Source organism: Thermobia domestica, chromosome 9 (genome assembly GCF_964235325.1).
Source record: "Thermobia domestica chromosome 9, izTheDome1.hap1.1, whole genome shotgun sequence".
Taxonomy (NCBI): Eukaryota; Metazoa; Arthropoda; class Insecta; order Zygentoma; family Lepismatidae; genus Thermobia; species Thermobia domestica.
The window spans coordinates 127,180,435-127,201,764 of record NC_137462.1 but is presented as its reverse complement, the minus strand read 5'-3'; the positions used below and the strand labels follow the sequence as shown (position 1 = coordinate 127,201,764).

The 21,330-nt window shown below is 34.6% G+C and overlaps 1 protein-coding gene and 1 long non-coding RNA gene across 2 annotated transcripts in view; one reads left to right on the top strand and one right to left on the bottom strand.

The window, feature by feature from the left end:
* Positions 1-21,330, bottom strand: part of LOC145695004 (uncharacterized) — a 261,336-nt gene that overhangs the window by 70,136 nt on the left and 169,870 nt on the right. The gene's annotated exons all lie outside the window — the stretch shown is intronic.
* On the top strand, positions 788-20,344 carry LOC145694109 (uncharacterized). Its single transcript, XM_081770227.1, has 3 exons — positions 788-891; positions 11,371-11,828; positions 20,184-20,344. Exons 1-2 carry the CDS (start codon positions 880-882, stop codon positions 11,791-11,793), a joined length of 435 nt encoding a protein of 144 aa, XP_081626353.1. The 5' UTR covers positions 788-879; the 3' UTR covers positions 11,794-11,828; positions 20,184-20,344.

Here is a 21,330-nt window from a genome sequence, read left to right as displayed (position 1 = left end):
TGTGATCACATTTAAACAAATTATGACCATAGAACAATTATATTTCTTGGTATTGTTATTACTAGTATCCTCTGCATATGGATAGATGATGTAACACGGAATGCAAGTAAAGTCGCTCTTTTTATCTTCTAGAAAAATAAAAAAAATATGGGATGTAGTATGCTTACTGCATATAAAAGGAAAATTAAGTTTTTTTAAAAAGAAATTAAATAAATAAACTACGAAAATGTGTTTAAAAGTGCCGGAAACTGATATGTAGTAGCCAGACGGGAAGATATGTATATATATATATATATATATATATATATATATATATATATATATATATATGTGTGTGTGTGTGTGTGTGCAGCCGGGGCTTCTGAAGAGAAAGGAATTTCGCTCTCTTGGTTTTTTGTTTTGTCTGATGATGAAGAGAATGGACTTTTTAGCAAAATGCGGAGAAAAGAAGGGCGGGAAATGGATTGTTGCTGGGTTGCACGAAGATATATCCTGGGAAAGGAAAAATAAAAGAGGAAAGTATATATATATATATATATATATATATATATATATATATATAGAGAGAGAGAGAGAGAGAGAGAGAGAGATGGTGGTGGATATATAATTGTAGTATACTAGTCGTAGTACTAATATGAAAGGGGGGAAAGAGAAGGAGGAGGAAAGAAAAAAAAGGAATTGTCGGCAAAGGGAGGGAGACTAAACAGAAGAAGAGGTGGGCTATGGAGAAACCCGTACACAATGGCGACATTTTAATAAGGTATATAAAGCTTTTGGCAAATAGGTACACAATATCAGTTCCCTGAGAAATTTTGAGCTTATAAGTTGTTCATATTTTTTAAACGCTTTTGAACTAAATTTTTTTCTCATAATAACATCATGAAGGCTTTGGTGAGTGATCTGCACGAATGTTTGCTGTTCGGAGTTTTATCCTTTACTATTTTTTTTAAAAACCAACTTACAGTGTATGTTTGTGTTTATATTTGTGTTTGAGTGTGTTTATGTATTCAGAAGCATACAGACAAGCATAGTTCTCATGGTTTCTCATGACAAAAAATTAATTTCATGAGAATATTGTCGTTTTCAGAAATAATTTAAAAGTGCTTCTGTTCGTATTTTTTATTCTCAGTACAGTTTATTATTTTTCAAATGTTATTTTCAAACTAAGTCTACTGAGATGTTCTTTTTAAAGTAATAATATTCAGAATATTTATTCCGAAAATTTCAGTCTGTGTTACTGCAAATACACGTATATATATATATATGTATGTATGTATGTGTGTGTGTGTGTGTGTGTATGATGCATCTTAATTAGGTTTAATGATATTTGAATGTAAAGTATTATACAATTAATATATCACCAAATTGCCCCTTTTATTTAAATGTTCTAATATTGAACTAGGTGCATAATAAAGATTAAGGTTGTGGTTTTCTAATATATAATTACACTAACTATCAATATTATCTGCTATGGATATGAATAAGGTTGAAGTTAGCCAGTGTATTAAAACATTTAATTTTCCAATTTATATATATATATATATATATATATATATATATATATATATATATATATATATATATATATGCATTATGTATAAATTGGAATATTAAATGTTTTAGTGCAAAAATTTCAAAGTAAAAACAAAGAATAATTCTTCGTAGACCGCATGCAATGTCGCCTAATACTCCGATAAAATATTTACAGAATACCCAAAATGTCTATCAAAGAAAGGGCCTAATCTTTATTTTATTTTATTTTATTTTATTTTATTTTATTATTATTATTTTTTTTGATACTCGTTAACTACGAAATACCATATACAATTAAAGGAGTTCAACACGAAACTAAATTATTTTGTTCTATATGGTCAACTATATTTATATATTTATTTTCTCAAAAATATATCTATTTTTAAAGTAAGAAAAATAAATAAATATGAAAACTTTAATATCCCATAGTTATGCTTTTTAGGCTAAAAGGGACGCAACCATTAAGGAAAGTAAATGATTACAAAGGGATTTGTAGAGTGAGAATATTTAATAAAACGGGAAATCCCCGAGAAAACACACTTGCACGTTGGCGTCAATCCACAAATTCCCACGGTCTGGAATCGAACCAGAGACCTTCATACGAGTGATGAGCGTTCTATTACTGAGCTACTCGTGTCCCCAAAAGATAACAAAAAGACTTACCATATGATTTTCATAATATTTGGCTGTAGTAGGCTCAAAACTAAATCAATTGTCATTAATTTTTTAACAACATTTTGGCCAAAAAATTAAAAATATATGTGGTATTAATTAATAAAAAAAGCATCTCACTAACTTTTGGCTCATATATACATTAATTGTGTATATATATGCACAAAATTAAATAAATATTTATCAATTTTTATTACTGATTGCATTTGGATTAATTTTGTATTCTTCTAAAGACCTATATTGACATTGTAACCGTATTCTCTTATATTTTATACTCCTCATGTTTAAGAAGTGCTTTGAATTTTCAATGACACTTTATTACATTGGAGTGTATCTACTTTCATTCATTCTCAATAATAGAAACACACTTGTCATGATAGTTTTTGTTTGTTTGTTTGTTTTCAGTAGTAACAACATAAATTATGTAATTCGACTTATTTTAACTCTACTTGCTAGTAATCAACTTCCTTTATTTCCTATTTAGAGCAAAAAAATTCAACAATTTACTTAATTGCTACAATGAATATAATAATAAACAGCATATATTAAATGATATTAGGGTGTAATTATAATCAGGGTGTAATTATAATCAAATAAAATTATTGTTGAATTTGAATGATCAAATTGATTGGTGAAATTTAATAATAATAGGCCTAAGTCTTTAGTTTCTTATAGAATCGAAAGTAGTTTGTCAGGAATAAATAAATTACTCTAACCAAATAATGGCAGTTTAATGTTAGACCTGCCCTCTATTGTCAAGGAGTTCTACTAATTTCTATTTAGTATATTTCTATGTTTTAAACACTAAACAGGGGAAAAAGTAAAACTAGCGGTCAATTTTTTGATTTTATATTTATTAATTTTTATAGTTTGAAAGTTCTTCCATAGTATAATTAATTATTATAGAATCGAATAAGAACTCTTCGTGCCAGCGTCGACTGCAAATCGTAGTTCTTACCTTGCTACAGCGGCACCACAGATGTTAGCACCTTCCCGCCATTTACATATTTATATAATAATTACTTGTGAAGCAGCAACATTCAGAGGAGCGGAGTTTTGCTGCATGGTGTCAATTTAATTGGCCAATAGCAAGTGTAAGATTATTGATAAGATTTTGTAATTGTTATCATTATTTCAATATTAGCTATATTTGTATTTAATTAGTTGAATGAGTTAAACAGCATTAAATCAGTTTTTAAACATAGAAGTGTCCTATTAGAAATTAGTTAGAATTGAATACATATGTATTTGTAAGAGAATTGAGTATGAGATTTCTAACTTTATACTGGTTGAACGATCGAAATATTAAGAAAATCAGAAGTTAGTAATGTGAGCCACCAAAAGTGGTGATTGTGACGTCAGACGCTACCGGCTAGCTTCCTTTGTGTATGTAGTAGATACTGATGCGAGTTGCCGAAGGCGGCGATAACTAAGAGTGTCGGATGCCAGGGGCTGCCCCTCGTATTATTCTAAAATTTAGCAAATTCATTATCTTGAACTTAATGAAATAATAACAAACAGTTAAATTTCTTTCACTTTGATAAGCCACGAAATATTTCCACATTACACCCTCTCAATTAGGTTTCTCTATTCTAACCAAAAATGATAGACTTATCAGATACCGACTTCAATAGACAAATGAGAAAGCAGGGGCGGATTTCTGGGGGAGCGGTGGATTGTAATACTGCTACTTAGAGCTACTTTTCAGAGCTTTAAACCCTGGTTTATGGGTTTTATTTATATCTAAAATAAGAAAGTTTCCATTTCTGGTAGGAGGCAATCGCCCCCCTCTGGATCCGCCCCTGTGAGAAAGTAAACGAAACCCACTCTTGGGAGTCTTTTTTTTAAAAATCGCTCTCTCTTACTGTTTTTACTCTGTAAGAATTCAATATTAAAACCGGAAACGAAATATTTCTTTAACTTCCGTTTTCAATAGATGGATTAAAGCTGGGATTTAACATGCTCTTGAGATATGAAATTCATATCAAAGAAATATTTCGTTCTAACAATTTACCATTGTTACCCTATGAGGATCAATATTGAACCTGGAATTGCAGTAAATTTACTGCAACTTAGGGTTTTAGTAGATTGTTGAAAGGACAAAGAAGTACAGTATTTATTCTTAAAATACTTGATCCATATCAGAAAAGCAATTTTTCGTTTGTTTTTGCTCTATTGCGATTAAGGTAAGTGTAAAGGCTCCAGGATTACCAATAGATGGCATCACGTATCCCTATGTTTCTAATGTATTTTGTAGGAAGTGACAATAATCAAAATGACTCAATCAAATTAAACAGATGATAAATATTCAAATTTTATTCAGATACAAGTTGAATTTTTTTTTAAAAAAATAGAGAATAATTTGTGCACTTTTTTTTTAAAAAAAATGTTGTTTTATTCATTGTCGAGAGTGCTTAATTTTCCTCTTCAGAAACATGTTCTCAATAATGAAATTCTCTCAACAAAGAAAAGAAATAAAATATTTTATTTAAAAAATACGTGCACGATTATCCTATGATTATTATTATTTATTCAAATTGTGTTTAGATAAAGTTTGAATATTTATCTCTTGAATTGTCATTTGCTACAAAATACATTGGAAAGATGTAATCATCTAATCATTATCAACGCTCCTAACTAGAACTTATAGGTTTGTGTCACTTGCGGTTGAAATAGAGAGATAATGACGAAAATGAACCAATTTTTGGAACAGTGAATCTACATCGAGAAACCGGTTTTGATCCTTTACCTGTTTCACAGGCAGGTGAACGGACGGACGAACATAGGAGTTTTATGAGACTTCCCAAGCTTATCCATAGTGTAATTTGAAAATCTGATAATAATTTATGGTATTAGTGCTGTATCGCCGTGCCAATTTAAAAATCGAGAAAAAGTACGAAAATGTACTGCATTCGGTTATACCTAAGTATTTGACTGGATTACATTAAATTACGTTAGATTACGTTACATTTGGCGTGCAGTATTGCTATACGAATCCATAGTATAAGTTGTAGTAGGAACGTGTTAGAAGGCCCGCAGGGGTTGGTGCGGTTCTATTCTCGACATGAAGTGATCAAATTAAAGACTTGCCCAAATTTTTCTGTACATTTTACAGTCTATGGATCCGTATAATAAAACAAGTGTACCTCTCCGCGAAATACTCCGTCCACCTCCACATAAAGAGCCGCTTACATCAAAAACAACCAACAAATACAATCACTTTCTTAACTTTTACCATTCCCCTTACCTGACTTTCAGTCATTCTTCCTCACAAACTTAAATAAATTCTCCAATTCACCCGGTAAATTTAGTAAAATTGGTCCGGCGATACAGCACTTAACCCTAATTTATTGGTGTTATTATAACTTAATAATGAAGCAAGTTTCCACTAAAACTTAATCTGAATCTCCTGGACAAAAAGTTGACAACATCGACTATCGAGAGCATTGCAGATATGTTTAGAGCCCCCCCCCCCGGATTTTTAAGATTAGAAAACCAGGACACCGTATGAAAATTTACAATAAAAGCGGGAATATACTATGAAAATTTACAGTAAATACGTAGTCATGCTTTTGCTTTTTTTTGTGAAATACCAGAATTAATAAAATTAATGTACAACACTCACCAAAAGCGAGTGACAAAGAAAGGATTATTCCTATTAATTGATTATCGATGACTAGTAATAGCAGGGACCACCTTATATTTTGCAGAAAAACCAGATATTTGAAGTTTTCAACTTTTTTTTAGAAAGAGGGCCGGATGATAATCCCGGGACCGTTATGTCTAAACGTGGACATCTGTGAACCCTAGATTGTTATTTATGTGAAGGAACATAATTTGGAATTTCATAGGGGCCAATTACCTCCCTAAATTTGAGATTTACATACATTTAATTACTAAGATAATAATATGCCAATGACAATCGTGAAAATATACTTAAACCAGTGGCTCTTGCCCGCAATCCCAAGTAAAATTCAAAATGATGTTGCTATTTCTGTAATGTGTGGTCAGCATATCGCCATTATTCCTTGTTCTTCACACTAGAATCCATGCACTCCATCTCATTCAACAAACACCCGACATATTATAACGACAGTAAGAAATATGTCACTAGTACTCCAAGAATTTCTATAATAGGCATGACAAAATCCGAATTTAAATAAAAGCACTAAATAAAGAAAAGATTTGTACAATACATAGAGTCTAGTTTAAAAAAGAAATAGACATCCACTTCTCTTTACAAAGCCTGTAAATTTTAAAAACAAGTGAATTAAAAAAAATATATTTTTTGGTTGTTTTAGTTCTTGATCTTAAACCTAAACATTAGTACTTTCTAAAATACAGACAAGAATTTGGCCTTTTTAAAAGACATGTGAACGACAGTAATTAGTTTCACAACATATTATGTCCTTTATGCAACTAGAAATAAAATTGTGTTAAGGCTTTATATTGTCATCCATCCCACCCATAGCAAAACTTCCTTTACCTTGAAAGAAACAGTAATTATACAATGAAATTTGTCATTAATTGTGTGCTAAGTTGTGTTCAATTCGTAACACAGACCCGTGTTACTCAGTAATTCAAATAAATAAACATGAACAGCCACCTTTCTAGAAAGAACTGTATCATTCTTTTTTTTGTAACACTTAACAGTTTTAGTATAAGGGAGCCAGCAAGAGAAGGTCTCTGATATCTCGCAGTGACGTTGCCACTACTCATGTGTCAAGGCTTTTTTCGGTTCGTCTATAGTGACAATTTAATTAATAGTGTAAGACAGAGTGATCGTGATTGGTAACACTAGTATCAAAGTAGGGTCTGCATTGTCTCTCTGCATGTGGTAAGAAACGCCAGATACCATCTTTTGTTGGCCCTACTATAGATTCAAGATGGTCTTATCAATGTAATTAGTAAAGAAGCAAAGTATGAAGAAAAGTAAGAAAATCAAAACTCCAAAATATGAAAAAAAAAGATATATAATTTTAATAATACATTTTCTAAAAGATAAACTTTATATTATTATTATATTACATTACATTTATTTAACATATTCATTAAAATTTCCAAAACTTATCAGGCTTAGGTTTACTCAATTATCTGTACCTATATGCAGGACCGGATCCAGGATTTTCTGAGGGGGGAGGGTGCACCAATAACTATCACTACATTTGAATCACATTTAATTTTTTTTAAATGCCTTTACGCATCTGTGATGTGTATGATGAACTGACTTAAACTATTGTGTTTAGCAAAACCGCTTTCTTTTAAGCCAGAAACGGAAACATGACATGAAATTTTAGGAAAGTATTCCTATTTCCACTGCCAGTTTCTCATTTTAAATAGTGTATATTCAGAACGGAGGGGGAGTGCATGTGCTCTGGTGCACCTCCCTAAATCCGGCCCTGCCTATATGTTATTTTATACATAGAAAAAAAGTAAAAATGGCTCACTTATCATCAGCCATACTACAATTGGTGGAAACATGAAATTTGGTTAGAATACTCCTTTTGTTACGGAAGCTTATAACGAGAATACGTAGAACATGTATTTTACTGGATTTCGAAAATTCCGTTTCTAACAAGGAGAGGAGGAGGTGACATTTCTATAATACTCAAATTTTCTTTATTCGGAAGTGCCGAATGTGTGAAATTCGGTATATAGATCTAAATAAAAAAAATAAAAGAAAAGTGTTTTATCGTTTTCGAAAATTGCTCCTAACACGGGAAATGAGGGAATATTTCACAATACTCAAATTACCCTTTCTTTAATCAAAAAAGTGCCAGAAGCTTAAGGATTCATTTAAGTTAGTTGAAATTTGGTATAGTGGCTCTTAATTAAAAATAAAGGAATACGTGTTCTGAGTTTTCGAGAATTTCGTTTCTAAAAGTGGAAGCAGAGTTATTTGTATAATATTCAAATTTCCCTTTCTGTATTTTTAGAAATTGCTGGATGTGAGGATTTGTTTAAGTTAAAGTAGTTAAATTTAGCAAATATATAAATTCAGCATTTTCAAAAATTACCATTCTAAAGCGAAAACTAGGAGTTCGTTTCGGTTTGTTCAAATTTACCTTTCTTTATTCAGATGGTCTACCATACTCTAATTTCCAGTTTGATAACTATCACACATTATTCTTTCCATGCGAAGAAAGAACACATTTCCGCTGGTTTCAATAATACGAGAAGCTTACTATTAGCAATTAGCGTTATTAATATTTATCTTTTAAAAGATGCAATAACATACAATGGCAGAACAATGGCTTAGTTTACAACTCTGGTGCAAGAGTTCGTGCTTTAAGGTTAGTGTAAAGGGACAAGTTTTGCCGATAGATGTCACTACAGTCTTCGTATCTCTCCCATGTATTTTTTTACCTTTCACGAAAATTTACAGTTTCTTTTATAAATTTCAACCTAGAGACTTCAAATTTTTCGAGAATGAACTTCATAACCTATTAAAGGGAACAATCCGTGCCGATTTTTTATTTAGAATTTTCTTCATTGTTGAAACAATTCCATTGTTAAAGGTTTGGATATCCATTTCAACAATCAAGCCATTTCAACAATGAAGAAAATTCTAAATAAAAAATCGGCACGGACTATTGCCTTTGACAGATTATGAAGTTCCTTTTCTAAAAATTTGAAGTCTGTAGGTTGAAATTTGTAAGAGAAATCGTGAATTTTCGTGTAAGATAAAAAAATACATGGGAGAGATACGAAGACAGTAGTGCCATCTATCGGCAAAACTTGTCCCTTTAAACCAACCTTAATCTGAGGGCATATAAGTTTGCCATGGACAAGGTGGGTTTACCCGTTGTCTCCCTTATTCTTAATCCATCAACTCTTTCATAATCATTTCGTTTCATTAGACGCCCGTCTTCTTTAGCCTGAAGGGCATAATAGTAGGATGAAAACTAGAAATCTCATTTCATTTAAATTCAATAACATATACTGCTGCTTTAGCAGTCCATCTTTCGATTCGACACTGCTTTAAGTATAAGGTCATAATTTCAACTACGTTTGTGCCTCTTCATATGGTAATGTTCGTGATTTTAATAATGTGAATGGTCTCAGGTTTAGTTACTAGTAAAGGTACTTTCCTCAATTACACATCCTAGTACTGATTCGCGTCTCGCTTTAAATAATAGGTAACGGGGACAAATAACCTGTCTCCATTAAAAACCATAATTAAACCATAATAGATTCTGTCGCATATACCCACAACGCTGAAAAGAAACCAAACAGCCAACCGAAGAAAAATTAAACTACAGTAGAGCGTCGATTATCCGAACGTCGGTCAACCGAACGACCGCTTAACCGAACTGTGTACTCGCTCGCACCTGTTACTCTCCCACCCTACCGTCCATCATCCCCCTCACTCCCAAACCAAGTTTCCCACAGTAGTCGCCGCACTGAGCCACCGCTGGCGGAACATTGCTTCTAATGGGACCTTCATAAGGCGCTGCTGACCGGCCAAGCCGCCAGTCGCTGTGTTTCAACAATCAGCACACTTCTGTCGGTTTGGCACTGGCTGTAGAAGTAGCGGCAGTATCAAAGCTGTTCACAGCAACAGCTGCGCCAGCTTAGAGTTGAGGCGTGCCGCTCCGCGCATGGCAAATAAACATGTACAGTTCGATTATCCGAACAAACCAGTTTTCCGAACACACATGTCCCCCAATTTGAAGTCTGTAGGTTGAAATTTGTAAGAGAAATCGTGAATTTTCGTGTAAGATAAAAAAATACATGGGAGAGATACGAAGACAGTAGTGCCATCTATCGGCAAAACTTGTCCCTTTAAACCAACCTTAATCTGAGGGCATATAAGTTTGCCATGGACAAGGTGGGTTTACCCGTTGTCTCCCTTATTCTTAATCCATCAACTCTTTCATAATCATTTCGTTTCATTAGACGCCCGTCTTCTTTAGCCTGAAGGGCATAATAGTAGGATGAAAACTAGAAATCTCATTTCATTTAAATTCAATAACATATACTGCTGCTTTAGCAGTCCATCTTTCGATTCGACACTGCTTTAAGTATAAGGTCATAATTTCAACTACGTTTGTGCCTCTTCATACGGTAATGTTCGTGATTTTAATAATGTGAATGGTCTCAGGTTTAGTTACTAGTAAAGGTACTTTCCTCAATTACACATCCTAGTACTGATTCGCGTCTCGCTTTAAATAATAGGTAACGGGGACAAATAACCTGTCTCCATTAAAAACCATAATTAAACCATAATAGATTCTGTCGCATATACCCACAACGCTGAAAAGAAACCAAACAGCCAACCGAAGAAAAATTAAACTACAGTAGAGCGTCGATTATCCGAACGTCGGTCAACCGAACGACCGCTTAACCGAACTGTGTACTCGCTCGCACCTGTTACTCTCCCACCCTACCGTCCATCATCCCCCTCACTCCCAAACCAAGTTTCCCACAGTAGTCGCCGCACTGAGCCACCGCTGGCGGAACATTGCTTCTAATGGGACCTTCATAAGGCGCTGCTGACCGGCCAAGCCGCCAGTCGCTGTGTTTCAACAATCAGCACACTTCTGTCGGTTTGGCACTGGCTGTAGAAGTAGCGGCAGTATCAAAGCTGTTCACAGCAACAGCTGCGCCAGCTTAGAGTTGAGGCGTGCCGCTCCGCGCATGGCAAATAAACATGTACAGTTCGATTATCCGAACAAACCAGTTTTCCGAACACACATGTCCCCCAATTACTTCGGATAATCGACGCTCTACTGTATTTGAATTAAAATCAAGTCTAAGATAAATTCAGAAAATGTTCTGTAGTATCACAGAAAAAATATCCTCTAAGATAGTATTGATTTATTGTTAACGGGATGATCCCTCTTTTCCCTTAAAGCAAATGTATACACTATACTACTTGAGATGGGGAGAAATTTAAAGTATAAAAGATATGCACACTGTAATGTCATAAATAAATAAATATGGTATTAAACGAGTAGCAGATCTTGAAAGAAGTCACATGAGTAAAAGTTTATATTTTGTCGCTACAAGCTAAGACAAAAAAGGCTGACCTAATATACTAACTATTGCATACAGCTTTGTGAAACAATACGAATCTTTCTTCACTTAGCTTGTAACGATATATAGATTGTAACGTCTATACGAAATTTATCAACTTTCCTTTCTTTTTACTTTTATCTTCAGTTTATTGTCTTGGCTTTGGTCGCTGTCTCCTGCACCGCTGAAGAACCTAAAGAGAAGCGAGGAGCACTTGGTTTGGGATATGGAGCAGGACTAGGAGGAATCGGAGGAGTAGGAGGTTTAGGCGGTTTAGGTGGTTTAGGCTATGGTGGAGTAGGCCACGGTCTAGGCTACGGAGGTCTTGGTTATGGTGGTCTCGGCTATGGAGGAGTAGGAGGAATTGGAGGATTAGGTCATGGATATGCCTCTGCCCCACTTAGCGTTGGCTATGGAGGCCATGGTTTGGGATACGGAGGTTACGGAGGCTATGGAGGTGTTGGAGGTATTGGAGGCTACGGAGGTTACAGTGGATATGGTGGTTACGGACTTGGTTTAGGACGCGGCTCTGGATACGGTCATGGATTGGGTTATGGTCTCCATGGTTAAAAAGCATCTACGTACAAAAATAATTTACAATACAGGTTAGTGAATATTCTTTGTTTCTAATTATATTAATCCTTTACGATTTCGAAGATTTAGAATACGTAGTTTAAACAGAAAATACTCGACCATCAATGCTGTCTTGAATACACTATACATAGAGTTAGTGAATTAATATTCCTATTTACTTACCTAGTAGCCATTTATTCTTTACAAGATATGTTCGTTTTTAGTCTTGCTGTTTAATGGAGTTTTGTCCTTCCATCCAGAAAAAGCTTTTACGATTATGAAAAGATGTATTGCATCTAGGAACGTTAAAAAAGATTTAAAAAAATAGAATGTAGTGATCGTATTTAGTTTTTTTCAGAAAGATGAATTATGTAGTGATCGTATTACATACCGGTACTACTTAAAGTATGAAAGGGGACACGGTGGCACAGTTTAGAGCGCTTATCTCTGCTACGTGGGGTCCTTGGTTCGATCCCCGGCCACATAAGTTTATGGTGAACAACATCAGCCTCAAGGGCATAATCGTGGGCCATTAAACTCAAAGATTTCATTTAATTCCATTTTTAAAGTACCGGTATGAAAGGATACGATTCGTAAAGGCAAGGTGTGAAAATGGCAAGAATGAAGACGGGAAAGACGTCTGGATCTGAAAAGAAAATGAAATGAAATCTTTGAGTTTTACGTCCCACGGTTATGCCGGTTAGGCTAAAGGAGACGGTAATGAGTTATGAATGAAATGGTGGAATGAAGAAAGTGGGAGGAAACGGGAGAACCCCGAGGAAACCTACGCACACGGCGTTTGTCCACCACAAAGTTCACATGGCGGAGGCTGGGATCGAACCCGGAACCCCAAGCACCAGAGATGAACTCTCTACCACTGAGTCACGTCTGGATCTGGTATAAGGGGAGAGGTATAAGTAATAATGAATTTATAAAGATGTTGGGGCGGAGTGTGAACGTACTAGTGGCGTGTAGTTGTCTCTATCTAACGTAGGTGGCCCCGCGTAGCGTAGTCCGTAACGTTCTCACCTTTGGTGCGAGCGGTCGTGGGTTCAATTCCCGGTGTGGAAAATCGATCGAAAAAGTGTAAAAAGCTTTATCAAGACAGCCACCCTGAATGAGGAGTTCCTCATCCACACCAGGCAAATGCGAGGGTGGTGCTCAACATATAAGAAGAAGGCCGCTTCCTTACTTCCCCAATCCTTTCTTCCTTCTCTTTCCTTGGATAATGTCCCTCATACGTGACGGGCTAACGTGGTCATAGATGCCGAAAGCTCAGAAATCTAAATCCTAAATTAGGACTTAGGATGACCTAAAAAAAATGGCATGAAGTAGCTAGATAGATCAAATTGAAGTAGCTACAATGCAATAAATGTTTCAAATGTGCAAGAAGAGATAAGAAATATCTATAAGATCATAAAGGACTTCAGTTGGACTTGATGAATATTTAATTCGTTGATCTGTTTCTAATAAGATGTAGCTGGGGTAATATAGCCATTACTTACAGAACTCTACATGGAAATTTTATGCAAGTATCGACTGTGGGTTCTAAGCCTTAAGTGTTATTGACTAAGCTTGAATATTAACATCTTCGATTTCAAAAGAGTTTTGTTATCAAATATAATGCAAAAGTAAAGAAAAACCCGAATTTGATTTCGGTATATCGTATGGAAACTTGTCTAAGAGTAAATATTACTGTATTTTCGTAGACAGTAGTCAAAATTCAAAGTTAAACGATGGTTAATACCAATTAAACTCTAAAGAAGGGTATTATTAATAACATCGAATAATTAAGGTAGAAACGGTCTGATGATAGTATTAAAAAAAAAATCCAAAGATAATGTTCAGACACGATGTTGTCCCTCATGGTCCTCTCACATGGCCTAGAGTCGAACAATGGATTTCTTGCACTAAAGGTGAGAATTGTTTCACTGAAACACAGTAACCTTTCAGTCAGTTCAGTAAGGATATGGTACGTAAAACACAGCAACATGTAACGGCATCTACAGCAGGATGCAGTAAGCAATCGATAGATTATCTGTTGCAGACCGTAGTGGTCCCAATTTTGCTTCTGTTGCTCTGGAACAACACAGTACTTCCTTAGCAGATAAAAGTGTTTGCCAGATTGAAAGAGCATTGCCGCTGTAATTTAATAGTGTCGCCATTCTTTCCTATTAATAAGCTTAGTAAGCTGAGAAAGAGATAATTACGTTGAAACAATGTGAAAGGTGTAGTACCAAGTGGTCGCGTAAATCTGGATAATAAACACCACTCTTTCGTTCCGGATAAAACGATATTTCAAGACACCTTAATATCCAGTATGGGAAAGGTGTAAAGCATCCTAGACAGCGATATTGCCGACACACCCACAAGATTCTCCTTGAACTCAATCAAAATTCATAAACGACATGTCGAATTCAGCAGATAATTATGAAGTGAACAGAATAATAGAGAGCATAAAGTAAAATTGGCATTATACTAGGCAGCTACTCGTATATTATTCTCATTAACTTAATGCTATTTAATGAAAACATGTTTTACTTAATACTCTTTCAACAATTTTGTTCACCTTGTGATTATGATTCCAGACTTGCTGTCCCCTATTAAGAATCAGTTACTTTTTATTTTTATTTATTTATTTATTTATTTATTTATTTTACTGGACGGAAAACTATGAAAACATAGAGTTCTTTGAACATGATATAATGAACTGAGAGTCTATATCGTGTTCAACTTACGACATAATATACATCACTATGACGTTAATATTTGTCTGCAGGCCCGCAACCAGAGGGGGCTAGGGAGCCTGGCACCCCTAAACTTTCCCCCCCCTCCAAACCTCAATGCAAGATGCTATTATTAATACAAAAGCCATAATTTAGATATTTGTAAAAAAAAAATTTAATGACTTGTTCCCTCTAATGCTAACATATTAAATGCCGCCCCAAACCTCTGCGGCTGGTTTCAAGCTTGTTTATCTGGGATAAATAACATCATTTAAGGTAACTTTACATTTATATTTTGTAGTACCATACTTTGAGCACAAAAACACAATGTTGTCTAAATTTTGATTGCACTTGCTATTTTACATTCATATTATTATTATTATTATTATTATTATTATTATTATTATTATTATTATTATTATTATTATTATTATTATTATTATTATTATTATTATTATTATTGATACAGCTTAAAAATACACCGTCATAAATATTGTAATTTTTACGATTAAAAATGGATTATAGAACATAAGAACTAAGATTGTGTAACATTAATTTCCACTGTTCTACTGGCTGAGTATTTCTGCACAATATAGAGAACATGTATACAAGTATAGAATTACTTGTACATGCTTACAAGTATAGAATTACTAGTGAGAAATCAGGATAAGTGCTCTAATCTGTACAAGTAAGATGTTTTTATTCGATATCACGGATATCTAATATCGCCCCCCTCGGGGCTCCGCTGCAGCAACGAACTGGTTCCATTTGCGCTTTTTTATGACAACCTAGCACAAGTTTGTTGGTGTTTTTTTTAAATAATAATCTTTATGGTATTCGTTCGGGCGCGTAATTATGACCGTAAAGGGGCACAGCAATTTGCACGAGTATTATCAATCTTCTATACGCAATTATTTGGCCATATGCCAAGGAAATAAGAGTGCAGAATGTCTCAGGGAATCATTTAGAGCGTAAAAAGTTATATATATATAGGGTGGTAGGCAACTCCACCAAAAAACTTTGGGAGGCTATTCCTTATACGAAATGAAAGAAAAAAGTTCTAATAAACATTGGCCGAGAAAGTCTTCTTTCAGAGTTATGATCCATTGAAAATTGAAAATTTGAAAAATCACTTTTCAAAACTCCCTAACTTAGGAAATATAGGAGCTGTTCCAAGTGGTTTAAGGAACTACACAGGAACTAGTATGTTCTCTATCTAAATATCCATGTTTTACCATCCTCCATTATCGGCGAAACGAACTGTAAAAAGGAAGTTGAGGTATAGGGATACTACTTTAAGTACTAATGGTGCGTTCGTTTCGCTGGTATCGGTGAATTCTGAAACATGGATATTTAGATAGAGTGTGTACCAGTTCCTGTGTAATTCCTTAAATCGCTTGGGATAGGCCCTATAGTTTCTAAGCCAGGGCGTTTTGAAACCTGATATTTTGAATTTTCTGCAGTTCATAACTCTGAAAGGAGACGTTTTTCGACCCATGTTTATTAGAACTTTTTTCTTTCATCTTGTATAAGGAACCGCCTCCCCAAGTTTTTCGGTGGAGTTACCCACCACCCTCTAAATATATATATATATATATATATAGTATATCTGTGTATACTATGTATATATATATTTATACCTTCTCATTCATTTTATGTTCGATCCAACTAATTCTCTTCATTCTTCTCCACGTCCTCACTTTCAAAAGTTTCCATTCATTTGCCATTACTTTTGCGTAATGTTCATGTTTCTGCTCCATACAGTACAATACTCCACACGAATAATTTTATGAGTTTTTTTTTTTCCAACTCTTCATTCAAGGTCTCACAAAATACTTTTCTTCCTCCTAAAGGCTTCTTTCGCCATTCCTATCCTTGCTTTTATTTCACGTTTGCACTTCACATCATCACTAATAATGCTTAATGAAAAATTCATAAGTACTGAAAGAAAAATAAATATGTACCAAGACAAAGTAATAAAAGTTTATGAAGTGTATATATATATATGAAAGTGAATATGTTTGTGAGTTGATAATTCTTGAACCACCGATCGATCTTGATCAAATTTTCAACATAGATGAAGTACGGGCCTGGAATGGTTTTTATCATTTCATTTTGACGGTGCAGCGCTTAGGGTATTGGGATGCGGAGACATATGAAAATGATCGAAAATGACTGATATTAGTGTCGGATCAATAGTTTTCGGGATCGAAGAGACGAACAGTGACACTTCCGATGTGTTTTAAATCCACCTTTAGCTCACATTAGTACGCCTTATAAGGGGAAATGGTGACATGTAAAAATAATTGAAATGAACCGACATTAGTGTCGAATTCATACCTTTTGGGATCTCTAAGCTGATTGGTGACAGTTTTCGTGTCCTTTATGTCCAAAATGAAACGTATTCTCCCCATGCGAAGAACGGCCATTCTGCTTTTATTTATTAAGTGCAGGTGTAAATGAATTTGTTAGATGACTTTTCAAAATCTTTCTCGTCCTCCATTTGATTTTGCTAATATATCAATATCATAAGGATAGCACATGTACGCAAATTTCAGAAATCATCTAATCTCGATCAAACTTCTCATATAGGTACACCTCGATTTATTAGTCAGAGTGTAAAATATATTCCTATGCAAACCTTTGGGTTCTGAGTTTTTGGCCATTAAAGTTCGGGTACGGGCTTAGTGAAATTCTCGCAATAAAAATAAAATAAAACAAAAATAAATACATACAGACATAAAAATAGATGTGGAGAAGAAAGGAGAGAATTAGCTGGGCCAAGCGGAAATGGGGCTGGTTGAGACATTCGCTAAGAAGGAATTCTATAATGAGGGACGTGCTAGATGGGTATAGTGGCAGAAAAGAGAGGGAGGGGGACGAAGGGGACTACATTTATTGGACGAGATCAAAACGGGAAAATCTTACGTGAAGACGAAGATTTTTGCGGAAGACCATTGAACATTCCAACTTCTCAGTTGCGGCATTTACCTGCCAATAAAATAACATAATATCTATGATGATAACTATATATAAAAATAAAAATCATCAATTCCTACCTAAAACAAGGATTAGGGAGAAAAACATGAAAGAAACATGTTAAATGTTAATTTATGGTAGGCATTAAATAAATGGAATGTATACTTATAACAAAGATATGGCAAAAAAATCAATGAAGAAATATTTTGTTTTTCCTCAATCGGATTAACTCGTTATTAACATTAGTTTTATTTATTTATTTATTTTTAGTGTTTTAAATAAAGTCAAAAAGAAAGTAGTAAAAATCAACAGCCTTCGGAGACATGGTCTGTAAGGAAATCACCAGTGTTTCTTCCAGACATATCTTTTTGGGGGCACGGCCCCCCTGGAGGAGACCAAAATAATACGTCTATATTATAATAATAGACTAAATAGAATAATACTAGCAGTGCCCCCCGGAACATTTTTTCTGAAAGAAACACTGGTAATCACTGTAGAAGTATTAGTGTTACCGACGAGACGAGACGATAAATAAGATTTTTCTCTTTTCGTCTCGTAATTTTTTTTGTCTCGTCTCGATTCTCAAAAAGCTTATCTTGTCTCAAATTGAAAATTTATATACAAAATATATGCCCTGATATTTTCTTAATTTCATCTTGAACTGATCATAATCCTTCCGCGTCACTAAAGATCCACGAGGGATGTGATATAGCAATATTTAAACCACATTTATTATTTTATTATATTGTGTAATGAGTTTCGTATATTTAAAAGTTGAATAATGTTCTTCATTGCGTTCGTACAATCACTTTATGAATTTATCAATTTATCGTTTATCAATTTATATATATAGGGGCTATATATATAATGTACCACTAAAACAATGTTTAAGATCTAAGACTGGGGTGGATTAATAACACCCACGAGACACGAGAAATTTCTCGTTTCATCTCCAATTTAAAAGCGTTCTTCTTGTCTCGGTTTCGATACATTATGTATAGTAACGAGTTTCATCTCATGGGTAACATAACTGTACAAGTTGCTGAACTGGACGTAGATAAATTCTTTGTAACTTCATGACACATAATCATAATACGTAACATCTTATAATGGTGGCTTTCAGTTCTTGTTCATTTTGTTTCAGTTCCCTCTTAAATTCGTATACATTATTTGATAGCACACTTGCATACAGAACATTACCCTGAAGAGACTCCATTGATATTACTCAAAACTACGGCAAATCAAATGATTCTGGTAGATACTTCATTATTGTTGGCTAGAGAGAAGACATTGCCTTCTGAAATCTACTATTATTTATTTTTGGCCACGAAATCGTATTTTTTTTTAAAAAAAAGAAAAATCTACTTCTATCCAGACGTTTGCACTAATCACACCCAACCAACACATCTTTTCATTAAACTATGGCTTAGTAGAAGGTTTTGCTTCTGTATACTATGGAATGACACAGAACCTTGCTTGGAGGATGAATTTCAGCAGGATTCCCTTTTTTCCCCTGTTAAAAATGCGATAACTGTGCGTTGTCAAAAGTTGCGTTGACGTAGCAGGTGCACTTCACTCCATTTCACAGACTATATTCATGTAGTGTCGTTTTAGTTGTGTTAACATTTGCAGGCACACTGACTCCATTTTCAAAAGTTATTCATAATGAATTAACGAACAGAACTACAAGAACATTGGCGTATATATGTAGTAAGTCACAAATGGTAATAAGGAGCCGTTTTGTACACTGCCTTGATACATGATTTGTGAGCATATACATAAGATATTCTTGGGAATTTAATACGATGTGCAAGTTGTAAGACCTTTTTCACTTCCAAGGGTTCATTTTTTTCCGTCAAACCGTCCTTCAGAGTTAATAATCATAATCAAACGTATTATGCCTTTATTGGCAGTCCAATCGCTTGAAACTGATACCCTTGTAAACATCTACGTACCATGGTCTTAGGCCAATCTCTTCGTCTTGAGTATCTTGTAGCATATCTCTCATGATACAGTTCCTTCTCAGCCACTGTTCGTCAGTTTCTCTTCTTTTAATTACATCTCAAGTTGTTCTTTTTTCTTCCCACACTATTCTGAATATTTCAAGATTCGTTTCCCTCTCGATCCAGCTAATGTTCTCCATTTTTTCTCCAAATCCAAATTTTCGTAAACCAACGGTCTTTCTCTAATCGCTTTTTGCGTAATATCCATGTTTCTTCCACATAGAGTAAAAATCCTACACTTGGTTAAAAAAAAAAAGGGGGAGAAGCGGAAGAATGGAGCATTTCGAAGACCATAGCACCAAATTAAAGCCCTAAAATGACCGTTATTAACTAGACATTTTCTTCCCTACTTTTATAGTATTTTAATATGGCGTATTTCATGTGGGCAATTTTTGTATCCTTGAAACGTAACATTTGCAAGTACAGTAAACCTTCAGTAAGCCGGTAAATATTAAACCATTACAGGAAAAGTTGCCTGCCTAAACATAAACTACTGTACCGTTGTACTGTACATGTACTCTATAGTACGTATATATATCGAACCAGCTGGAATTTTGCACGGCCTGATTAGTTACAGAGAGTTTATTATATTGAAATAATACTATACCTGTTCTTTTAATTTTTTGTTAAATGTTTACGTTATATTTAAAACCAATTCGTTTCCCTTATTTCTTTGCAGAATTTTCCTTGGATGACTATTTAGATTCATCTGCTTTTGACACACCGATTCTGCAAACTGTGTGCCATTATTTTCAGCGTTCCTGAGTCATCAACACCATACAGTATTTTAGATATGTATTATATAAAACGTCTAAAAAATAAATATGTTCTAATTTTTAATTTATGTGTGCCTTTATTGACACTACAATACAACTATTAATGATTGCCAGTAAGTAAGTATTTCAGCGCTAGAATAGAATACAGCAGAAAATGTGTTGTGCATTATAACTAAGCGTAACCAGTACACTGTGTTGACAAAAATCACCAGAGACCCCTTCACGTCAAGTAAACGATCCCAGAATGACGTCAGTATATCTTACCGATGCTTTATAAGTGAAGACAGGAAAGCTTGAGCATCAAACGCGTGCGTCTGTCACGATGGGTCAACGGAACTAGTTGAATGCATTCGAAAGGGACATTATTGTAGGTGCCCATAAAATTGGACATACAGTCAAAGAGATTTCTCAGCAGCTAAACTTGCCCAGGTCTACAGTTAGCGACGCCATAGTCAAGTGGAAACGTCATGGAACTACTGAACAGAAGTCTCGCTCTGGTAGGCACAAAAAGCTAAGTGATCGAGAGCGGAGAATCCAGAAGTGTGTTGTACGAAATAACCGGCAGACATCTTTGTCAGAGATTGCAGATTCAGTAAGAAACTGCTATCACTACTGTCTTTTATGAACGCTAGTTTTGCTGCTTTCCTCTGTGTGAGGAACCGAGTACCAAACTGACTTCACTCAGGATCCAGTAAGAAATGGCTGGTGTATCCTCTCTGTACTCTTCTTTCTATGCAGACGCTTCCTTCCGTCAAACACACCTGGCTTTCCGTTTCCAACACTTTTGATTCCACTAATAATTTCGTCTACATATAACATTTTTCTGCACAATAAAGGCGACTGTTTTAGCGATTGCTCATACGTGCCTCTAAGCGTGAAGAAGATACTCCAAAGATAAGAAATATCTTAAATTCATCTATCTTGGAGAAATCTTTTCTGGCCTATTCATTTTCCACCTAATCTTCCAGGAGGAAGATACTTAATTTTTGTTATTTCACCCCCACCCCCCGAGTTCTTACATAGAAATGAAACCAGAGAAAAAGTAGCTGT